The sequence below is a fragment of the Athene cunicularia genome (genome assembly GCF_003259725.1).
Source record: "Athene cunicularia isolate RWA chromosome Z unlocalized genomic scaffold, athCun1 chrZ_part2, whole genome shotgun sequence".
Lineage (NCBI taxonomy): Eukaryota > Metazoa > Chordata > Aves > Strigiformes > Strigidae > Athene > Athene cunicularia.
The window spans coordinates 22,807,062-22,819,056 of NW_020799143.1; the positions used below are offsets into that span (position 1 = coordinate 22,807,062).

General features: G+C 35.5%; 1 protein-coding gene across 8 annotated transcripts in view; it reads right to left on the bottom strand.

Annotated features, from left to right (window-relative positions):
- Positions 1 to 11,995, bottom strand: part of CCDC171 (coiled-coil domain containing 171) — a 147,977-nt gene that overhangs the window by 14,732 nt on the left and 121,250 nt on the right. For all 8 annotated transcript variants that reach the window (XM_026866311.1, XM_026866313.1, XM_026866312.1 and 5 more), the window contains one exon: positions 6,914 to 7,066. In XM_026866311.1, coding sequence (XP_026722112.1) covers positions 6,914 to 7,066 — 153 coding nt within the window. The remainder of the gene's footprint in view (positions 1 to 6,913; positions 7,067 to 11,995) is intronic.

Below are 11,995 nucleotides of genomic sequence, written 5' to 3' on the forward strand. Positions count from 1 at the left end.
TTTTTTAAGGCTGTAAAATGAAAAGACTATAAAAAAGCAGTGTACGGCTGTTGAAATGAAGCAGGCCTATGTGTTCATGCCTTGACCAATCCTGTATCCCACCCTCCTTCGGCTCTCTGCCGAGTCCCCAGCTCTCAAGTGGCAGCTGCACACAGTGAGATTGAGGGCTTCTGCCAAAGTCAACAGATGAGCTGGTCTGAACTGGCTCTCTGTGTGTTCTGATTGTAAATTGTGCTGGTGATGATTAGAGAACTCTAACACAGGATGTCGACTCTTAAAACTGTCCAGAGAAAATAAAATTTTTTTTTTTTTTTTAAGTTCAGGAATTTTTTTAAACTTCTTTTGTGGCTTGGTACATAGTGTTGTGTCTGTAACTTTCAGATGATTCAAACATGAATTCACACAAATTAAGTAACTATATTATTAAAAAAATACACTGTTACTTGCTCACAGCGAGATCCTTCATTTGGAGATGTTTATGTAGCAGTGTTGCTGCTGAATAAAATTCTGTGACTAGTACACTCTACCAGTCTTGCGCTTCTACCACCTGCCAGCGGAAGATACCCCTAGACCATCAACTATCTTTGTTGTGTCACTACCACTTCAGAATGTTGTCATACCTGAAATGGCTAAACTGTCTTGCTCGTTTTCTGGAGTGCAGCTACATTAGTAACTTTAACATAAACTTTCAACCCCAGAGGCCACTGTAAAACTATCAATATGAAGGCACCAGTCACTGGGGTCTGATTACATTTAGTTCTGCATTTTAATTACATATGGATTCTATTAACTGAACCTTTTGCCTTATAGGCAACATTTTAATCAAATTACTATAATTTTCAAATATGTTACAATAGCCTGACGAGTTAAAAGTTCACATACCTAGAATATTGAATATCAAAAAATTTTTGCATAGAAAATGTGTTGTTGGATTACTGTTAACTGTTTTTGAACACCTTGCTCTAAGTTTAATAATGCAATTTATAGCATTAGTTTAATTTTTTTTATTAATTGTAATATACAATAAGCAAGTAGTTTAATCTACAAGATTTATACTGTTTGGTTACAACTATTACTTGTGTAAGCAATATCATGTGACAAGGTGAGTATTTGGACTAGGATACCTACATTCCTTGGCTCTGCAGCAAGGTTGGCAAGTAATACCCAACTGCTTAAAATCAGGTAAAAAATGCAAATATTTCAGTAAAAAAAATAGCTTCTGGAAGAGATTACTGCTTTGTGAATTCAGCCTGATAGAGCCTTCAAGGTTAGTAAATATTATATGAATACAGCTTTCTATTTTTGCCCAAACTGATATTTCCACTCTCTCACGTCTATTATCATCTCAATAGTTGGGAAATTCTCCTTGTGGGCCTGTCAGATTTTTCTTTACTTGCTAACACTTTAAGAACGTTCATGTTTCACAGTAAATAAACCACACACTGTGATTAACAGTACTGAAGAAAAGTTATAATTATTTGAGGTTCATATTTTACTGTTTTGTCCTAGACTATTGACAAGAAAACACTGCAAGACAGAGCATAACAATAAAATAACAAGTCTGATTATTTTTGCAAGCCAAATTAAGAACTAGCATCTCCAAATCTTTCACAAAACCAGTTCAATTCTAAATCTTTCAGACAATCTTTTCAGTTCAACTGTGCATCAGGCTAGCCTGAAGTAATGGAAAACCCAAGCAGAGTTTTCATCCAGCACTTATCTGTTTCTTGCAACATCTGGGACGAATTCCCCCAGCTACATCAATCATTCCATGTCCTAACACAAGAGATATGGCTCTGGCCCAGGAAAGACACCAAAGACATTTAACACGACACCAATGGAGTGAATGCCTTTCTCCTATGCAACAAGTGAAAAGGAAAATAGGGCGCTTTTTTTCTCTTCAGTTCCATCCGCATAATTCTAAATGTAAGACATTGCATCCCTGTTGTATGCAGGTCTCAGCCGTGAAACACAAACTGAACTGGTGATAAGGAAACAAAGGGTATGGGGAAAAGACAATGTAAAAACACTTCCCTGACCAGCCTGGCTAAGTAGGAAGAAACTGTCAGTGATGTAGGTAACTGGTAAATACAGAATTTTAAATATTTCTTTTCTCTCTGTCTCATGAACAGGGTTAAAGTAGATGATGAGAAGAGCTGACTGCTGAGTGGGAAGTGTACATTTTGCTTAATGGAGTTCTTCAACACAAAAATATGACAGCATATATCAGTTGCTAGCATCTCAACAATAAATATGGATTTTTCATGTATAAGATAATCCTACTTGCTTCTCTCACCTTACCAAAACCTACAATTTCTGTACTTTTGGTACTTTAGGTGGTATCAGTAGGCATTTTCAGACAGACACAGCCACAGCTGCGGTGGAAGAAAAAAGTAAGAATGATGCAAAGCCACGTAAAGCAATGAATGATTTCATTTTCAACCCCAGTTAGGAGAAGCATCTAAAGTCAACAGTTGTTTTCATGGTTAGAGAACTCTGCTCTTACAGACCTTCACTCTTCTCACCCATCTGAAGCTCACCTTTTACTTCTTTCAGTTAAAGTTACCCTTTGGCCCCACAAATTTCCACTTCTCTAGTGCACACAAAGCTTTTATTTCTTCATTGTCTTTGTAAATTACTGAATTTCCCTCCTTCATTTTCTACTCTCCTTTGATTCTGAAGTAAAAGAAGAAAAAGGAAGGAATATCACCAGATCAGCTGCACATTCAGGACCGTAACTCCTGACCACTAGGAACATAACAGTGGTTTCTTTTGGTTGCCAAAACTGATACCAGAATATTTTAAATCCTAAAAATTCTGACAGCAGTACTGACATCAGGCACAAAAATCTCAGGGCTGAAAGCTATGAAAATACTTTCTGAAGAAGTTTTATAATTAATTATGTCAGTTCCTCATATGCGTCAGGTCACACTGGAAAATACAGTGTCACTGTATCCACTCCTCACAACACTGTGCTTTCAGCAACAAACTCTTTGGCAGCAGGTACAATAGATATGATACCACATATTGCCCCACAGCACCCACACAGTAACTCTTTACGACTATATTACATAGTACAGCACTTAAAAGGTCTCAGTTCAAAGCCTACTTATTACTGCAACTCTGAATGAAAGTGCAAGTATTGCAATAAACTAATGTATCTGAAGAAGTAAAATGGATCAAAGCAGTAGAATCCAGTATTGTTAAAGTAACTGGCAAGTGTTCATTTAATAGGAAACCTTAAAGCACAGTCCAGTTCATGATGTTTGTATTACTAGATATTGCTGAACAAGAACTAGGCAGGGAAAAAGAAATACATGAACATTTTAGCTGGTATCTTCTCTGCTTACATATAGATCGTGTACAGTTAGTTAGTACCAGAGAAGTACTTCCACTAACCCCACCTTCTAAGAACATTAAGCTTTCCTAAGGAAAAGCATAAGAAAGTATAAAGGCAGAGACACGTAAAGGGAAACAATACAGTTTCTTAAATTTCGTGAAGAAAATGGCAGTGCCAGTTCAGTACTAAGTTCAGTGCTCAGTGAAATAATTCTCTGTCATATTGCATCCTAGAGGTTGACTGCTGGCTTCTTTGTTCCTCCTCTGGTCACCTACATCCTTACAGTCAAGACTACATATGGCTGTATCAGTGACATCTTAGCTGAACTCTTACTATTATTAACTCTACCAATTATAGATGTGACCCTTAATGTGGGGATACGGCAAGTTATGGAGGACAGAATTATGACTGTGGTATTTGCACTGCAGAGAAAGTAAATTTTTAAAAACAAGGAAATGCACAGAAATGAAACTGTTATGGTTGCAAAGAAAGACTATTACAAAATGTTAATGGTTTGATAACAGAAATAACCCCCCACACATTACAGAAATGTAAGGGAAATTTCAGAAGTGTGTGGTAATGAAAAAAAAAAAAAAGAACCCAGGAAAAATGAAAAAAACCCAACAACCAAAAAAGATACAGAAATAGGGAACAACAGGGAAAAAAAAAAAAAAAACGGTTTAGGTAGAAAAAACAGTATTTCAGCCATACTAAAATTTAAAGAGTTTCAAGAGTGAAAAATGCACAGGGTCTTTCTCTGCACAGACGAAGAAACATAAGAGATGAGTATTACAGACAGATAGCTGGACACTAATGAAGAGTACAGAGACGTTCTGCTATTGACTCCCCTTCTCCCCACATAATAATTCTCTTTGTAAGCAGTGTTTCCAGTGTTCATCTCACCTCTGTCCATCATAATCATATCCCTACCTGTTCCTCTCTGCTGGCATTAGCATGAGCACACATAGCAATCTCAGAATCTAAACACTATTGACTGTGAAACACTATTGAAACTGGCTGGACTAGAAGCAGACTGGAGAATGGAGATGTCAGTTCAGAGCGTTAGGTAAAAGATGAGAAGTCAGAATCACTGGTGCTGCCTTATGGCATCAGTTTTGTTTTTTCAGTTATCAGCAAAACCCAAATCAGAAGATGATGAAAAAAAAGTGGTGTGAATAGAAAGGCAATGTAGTTAGCAAATTTCTGTACAAAAAAGTCAATTAGGAAACCAATACCTTCTGAAGGTGGAAAAGATCAATACTGATGAATGGCCCAAACATGGATGCAGTGGACAGCAGGGAGAGCAAGAACCTTATGCAACTAGCATACAAGATATCAAGAGACAGCCAGAACACAATGAGACAAACCCCAGGCTTACAAGGCAAGAATCCACACATGGTATACACCTGAAAGACTTTTCAAAAATGTGTTTCAGAACTGAGGAGTAGGTTACTGTTCAAGAAACACAAACATACATCAAATGAAGACCTGCAGTTAATGCAGCCCAAGTACTGTGTTTGTGTCCTGCATGAAATTTTTTTTCTGCAATGTTACTAGAACTGGATATATGATTGAACAGGGTGGATTGAAACCAGCAAAGTGTGTACAATTCTGAAACCAAAAAGATGCTCAAAAGTCATTACACCCTTTCATTTAAAATAATCAAGCAAAAAAATCTGTTCTACCTTTTCAGTACAGAAAGAAATTTAGAGCAAAACTTCTTCCTCAAAATAGAACAATACTGGTTGAAAATTCAAAATGTAAGTCACTAGGGAAAATTGTGATGCCTTAAGTTATTAAAAGTCATGCCTGTAGCAACTTCTGCAAATATTAGGGACAAGCTTTACAGAACACCCAAATACTACAAAATATAGGATAAACACATTGTTTTAATGAAAAATCAGAGAATCATTGTTTTTGCCTTTACACAAAAATTTTAAAACACTTTCTATGAATGCTTAAGCTTAAGTTCAAACTAAACTGCATCTAAAGGAAAAACTATTCTCCCCAGAGAGTTGTACAGAGGGCCAATCCTACTACAGTGTAAAAAGTATAATCTCTACATTGATACTGTAGGCAGATACAAATTACTTTAAAAGCACTGGATTTAATCACAGGCATTAGAGAGCCGGGGGGGGCTAAGTATTTGTTTGCACTGTAAGGTATCAAGCCACTGCATAGCCCTTCATAGACAGGACTAGCATAATCTTTGCTAGAAGTTCTTTCAATCCAAACGAAAGCAAACCTTGATGCAGCAGGTTTGGCAGACTTCCCAATCCTTAGTACACAAGTGGTCATCTTGATTTAAACAACAAAAACAATCATAAGAGGCAAAGGAGCAACCCAATTACACTGGGCACAGGCTCTGCAGGACACATGTAAACTTAGTAGAAAACATAAAGAAAGCCCGATTGGACAAGAAAAGAAGCAATTTCAGTGAAGCAATTTCATTTAGTTTGTTAGAAAGGTTGTGCAGTCACAAATAAAACAAAGCTTTCATTCAACAGTTGGCAAGACTTTAAAGACTTTAAAATTGAAATTCAGCACTGATTAATATATCTTCTATTTGTGCTATTTCCCATTCTGCTGATACAATTTAGAAGCAAGATAAGAAATTAATGTAATTCTGTTGGAAACAAGCAGAACCACAGACTGAGTCTTTGAATATACATTTGCTGATGTATTTGTCATTTGCATTAGTGATGGCTCTCTTCTTACAGATTTTCTGTTTCAAAAAGACAGACAAATAATCCTCATTTTCTTTATTGTCCTTTGCTTCACAAGAATAAAAGAAGAGAAAGAAGGAAGGAGAGGAGAACAAAAAACCCCGAATTCCAAACCCTCCTCCTTTATCCTATGTGGAAAAGTAAAGAAAGATGAAGAAAAAACACATCAAGTGTATGCAAGTTGCACAGCCTACTAGATATACATGGTTACATATTTATGACAGTTTATGCATCTGGCTTCCTGCCTGGGTGACACAAATACATCTGCATTCAGTAATTCCCCTAGAGAGAGATCTTAGATCTGAAGAATCACCTTTTAGCCTTTAACAAGTCCAAGTGTCTCTGTGAGCACCAATATTTTAGACAAGAAATGATTTCTGAAACTGGATTTTAACACTGCAACTTACTGAGAAGTATTATTTGTAACCACAATTGTCTATAAAACCCATCACATCTCCTAATAAACATTTTGTTTGCATGCACAGTTATTTTGTTCTAACAGATGCTATATCTTGAGATGGTTAGATTCTTCAGGTTCAAAATTCAACCTTTTATTGTACTGCCAAAACCAAAGAAATCACAATGTATGTTTTTCCAGAGACAGCAGCAATAAACAGGTCCTTGTAGAAGATAACAGTAGTAAAATTAATCCTTCTGTTAACTTTCACCACCACCCTTTCTTTCTGGAAAAGTCTCAGAAGGTTTCTGTTTACACTAGTTTTATTGCTTTACTGTGTTTATAATGAAATATTATTGTATTTCACTATAGAAACTATGCAGCATGAAGGGAGATGCTGGCTAGTATACCACATCCAAATGACAAAAATTACTTGAAAAGCAGACTTACCAATTGCAAGTTCTCACTTTCATCAAGAGAGGCTGGTTGGAGCTTGGATTTCAGGGCTGCAGTGTGAAGCTGATGAGATGCTGTTTCTCTCACTAACATGTCAATTCTGGAACTTGCAAGTTGGTAGACATCCACAAAACTTTTAATCATGGCCTTTAAAAAGTAAAATAAATCATCAGTGCTAGGCAGGCTATACTTAAATGCCAAATACCATATATCCAAATTCATTACATAAGATATAACTTTTATTAATCAGAGAAATGAAACAAAGGTTGGAAGCCACGGAAAATCTCAGTCTCAGGACTTAAACATTAAAAAGGATTTTGCATCCCTTCTAAAATCTTAACTATTAATAGTACTGGAGCTATATGACTCTGCAGCCTAATTAGTGTTTGGGTGAGCTCTTTTCAAACACGCCGTACTGCATTGAGGAACTGATACCATTTTTTGCTGTATTTAAATACAAGACAGTGCAACTTCAATTTCTGTTTACAAAGAATCACTACACAGTTTCAGGTAAATGTTCATACTTTCAAAATGAGTTGAAATACTAATTCTCCCACTCCATGTTAAAAAAAAATTAATTTGTCAGAAACAAAAGAAACACAGTAAACCTACAGATCTGTGAAAGTAAATAATCTGATTACAATATAGCTGGGAAAATAGAATTGTTTTCATGTATGTAGTAGAATGTCCCAATCGTGTAATATTGATCAGACTGATAATAAAGTTAGCAGCCCAAGAGAGTACAAATGATTTGGCAATACTGGTATTTATATCTACCCTAAATAGTCTAACAGTGTTGAGATTATTGGTCTTCTTTACAACTGGTTAATCACATTTTATAAATTATAGTTTTCCCTTCTGAAATGACCTGTAGTGAGTTTCTACTGTAAGAACATATTACAGATAATATGAACTTGGCCTTCTGAATGTAAGTCTGCGGTATAGGCAAAAATATATTTAGTACCACAAACAGGCATTCACAGATATTTTTACTGTTCTTTCTTTGTTCTGAAACACACTACTACTTTTCAGAATAAAAATTATCATAGCTGAAATCAATCAAGTTATTTCATTGTCAAGTGTAGAAAGCAACAGTGGCAAATTAACACCACCATATCTTTTTCTCATCAGACAGAATGTTTTACATACGATGGTGCTCATCTGAAAGTGTATTCACATAGCTCTAAGTCCGCCGCTGTCAGCTCCGATCCTGCTGCTAAAATTCTTTGTCCATATTCAATGTGACTGCAACGCTGCAGCTCTTCACAAACAATACTAAGCAAGAACATGGATATATCTCACACCCCATATAAAACTGCCTGAGAGTCTTCATATGGCAACTGCCCACATGTTAAAAATTAGACATATGTTAAAACAGGTCTATGGACTGGGCCTGTGACTCATAAACAAGGATTACACCAATGCATCATAACAAACTGTCTCAAATCTCACAGAAAAAATTCTTACATGTTCCCTTGATTATTTCCCATGATATTTAAAGGTATGACTAAACTAGAATGCAGAGACGATTCCTCACCTTCATTTTACCTCTGCTACCACAAAACTGGTGACCCTATACAGCTTCATCCTACATCTCCAGAGCCAATCTAAATCCATGCAATTATCTGAAAGAGCAGTTATCAACTCCTTGCTGCTCAACTCAGCTATTTTATTTGTTCTCTTGTTTAATGAGTTTGAGAATTTTCAATCTAGGACAAAGATATTCATTCATGAGCTTTTATTTTCAGACATGGTAAGTACTTTTTCTAAGACACCTAGATATTTTTTTTTTTTTAGTACGGAAGGTAGCAATTTCTCAACTATTAATGATTCATTACCAATGTGGAAGGTAGCATTTATGCACCCATAGGCACACACCCCTTCCAGTATATTCCAACTCCCTAGCTAAGGGTCAGGGTCAGTTTAGATTTCTCCCACTGAGGACCAGGTTAGGGAAAACAATATTTCTTGGCCTTCCAGTGGGCAATGTGGAGTCCTTGATAATGACTGTGCAGAACATTTATTCTAAATGCCATCTGGAGGAAGGCAAATACTTTGGGTTTTTAGACATGCCACTGGGAGGCATTCATTTACATATGATTTTACGTCACTCACATCAGTCATAGATTAAGTCACAGATCTGTTTTCCACCATACAAAACTTCCACTTATTAGAAAGCTTAATACACAGGGAACAGGCATAGAACCTGGTCACTTGCACGTTATAAAATCTGTAACATAATGATTAAACACATCCTTAAAGAAGTTCAAAACTTAAATTTAGATCCCTGTTTGCATGTTACAGATACAAATACTATCTACAGCTCTGGAAACTGTTCCATGATCAACAAAGTCTCTTAACAGACAAGGCACATCAAGTTCCGCAGAATTTTCTTCTTCTCCTGCTAAGGAGTATTTTAAGTACACACAGCAGTAAAATTATACATACTTTTAAAGTATACATAGCAGTAAGATACTTCAGTAACCCTACCGATTAATTTTTATCACATAAAATTTGACATTCATACACATCTGCAGTATTTGCCTTTTAAGTGAGCACTTCTGTGTTTGAATGCGGTGGTAATACTGACATGTAAAAACCATGAACAGAACATGAAACAGGAAAAATTTGTCTTCCATTACAAATAAAGATGTTATAAAAATACCAGAAAATTATTTCTGTTCAGAAAGGCCAGATGTAGTGACACCCAAACATTACAGACACCCATATTACTGTGACTCAGAACATTTCAAAAGTTAAATCCTTTTCAGACAGATGAATGTTACAGGCAAGTTAGTGGGGAGAACACTTAACCAAGGAGGCCACAGCAATAGTGGGGCTGAAGAATACTAATTTTTAACATTAATGGCCCTACGTGTCTCTGCTTAAGCAGGGGGCTTGGACCTGATGACCTTCAGAGGTCCCTCCCAACCTCAACCAGTCTGCAAATGAGTGATTACAAAGTCTTCCTAAGGATGGAACATGATGCAAGTTAGTAACGGTTGAAATTTACATAGATTGTCAATTTTAAGAGCAGAAATTGTAATTAATTACTCTGCATTAATCAAAGAAAACCAGGAATTAATCAAACAATTGAATAGCTTTTTTTCAGTGACTCCTTTCCTTCTACTCCACACAATGCCTTATTTTATAAAGGATTTCACTATTATTTAAAGTTCTACGTCATGTGCTACTAATATGGCAGAAGCAAATTACAAAGGTAGGAGTGTTTTCAATGTCAGAAGTGTCTTCAGTGTGAGAGGAGACCCATGCTCTAACACTTAAGACACAGGCAGCTTCATGAAAACAGATGCACAGCTTTGCTGGATAACTGGCTAGAACTCACAGGATAAAAATACATTCATAAGGTTGGCATGGGAAAAGGATGCTTTTTATGCTGAAGGTGCTGGACAAGGCACAAAATTTGCAAGAGTGCCCAAGTCCCATTTTCAAATATAACTTTCAAGGCACAAGGATCTTTCTTAATGGGTATTTATAAATTTAAAACAGTAACCGCATCTGGAAAAAACCCTGTGAACACTTTAACTATCTTTGATGCCAAAGAAAATGAGAAAATTTTGAAAAACTCTGGTAAACGCTATTCACATGGTAAAGGAACAAAGTATTTTATATTTCAGATTCTTATTTATTTAGAAAATGGGACTCTGAAGATTCTGATTATTGCACACCTGGCTGTTTTGCCTGCCTCTTCAGCTTGTAAAAACAAGGTCAGAGGACAGGAGCATTGCAAAACATTGTACGTGCAGAGACATCTATGAATGCTCTAAGACCCTGAATATAAATAGATAAGCACATATATAGATAAAAGAGAACATATATAAAATTTTAACAAAGATGAAACGTTTTCCTTTAAGTGAAATTAACAAATGAGGTTTATTTCAAAGCAGCCACAAGGAAGAAGGTACTTATAACCTTTCCAAAGATATCTCATCTGAAATAGGATGGTATGTATAAAAATTTCTGGCTTAAGCTACAGGTTGATGAAGCTGAGAAACCTGAATTCAGAGGAAAAAGGAGACAAACTAATTTTATGCTGTTTATAAACTAAAACCGAGTGAACTGCAGAGCAAACCAGCAAAATTTAAGCTGTGCTTTCTTTCTCCAGATTAATCTTTAAAAGGAATGAGAACTCTTAACAGTAGAGAAGTTCTCCAGAGGACATGTAAAAGCAATTTTTTTCTAATATTCCCTCTGTGATCTTTTGAATAACAAATAATTTCCTTTTTCTGTACACCATTTCTAGAAACAGTAATTTTAAGGTGCACAGTGCTACAGATGCTGCAGAACAGCTTTTGCATGTTTAAAAGACTTGAAGACTCCAGTTTTCAGGAGTACTTTATTTAAAGTGAAAAATAGCTAATACTGACAAATTACAAAACAATCTTTACATAAAATTAAACAAAAAGAAAATAATTTTTTAAAAAAAATAATTTATGATAGGCAAAGTTTACTCAAACCTTAGCTGTTCTCAATTCAGTTATAGTAGAAACATACAAGAACATACAGATCAACACATGAAAATTAGAGAAGACCTCTCAAAGTTTTAATGTATTTATTATATATTACAAAAATGGCATTTCTAGTTCCAAATTAAAACACTTCATGTTGTCTCTCTTACCCTCACTACTTGGTTAATGAGATCAAACAGTTCAAGAGAGTTTTTAATTGGATTATGAATTATAAATAATTGTAAATGGAAGTTTCCATTTAAAGTTTTAGACTATTCTGAAGTTAATAAATATATACTATAATAAATAAAACACAAAATACCAAATGATTAAGAATCAGCTTCTTTACTTTTATATCCATGTTATACCATTAACTCAGGATCTTATTGGGCCTGCTGTTATCACAGAACTGTATCTCCTGTTTAGATGGAATAAAACTAAAGGAGACCTTATGTGAAATGATGCTTATTAGATGGTATCAAACAGACTAACGGCCTGACAATATAAGCACTGAGTTTATAATACGGCAGCCAGAATAACAAGACCATCTATTTTACACAATGTGCTTTAAAAAAAAATTTAAAAAAATATATATATACATATATAT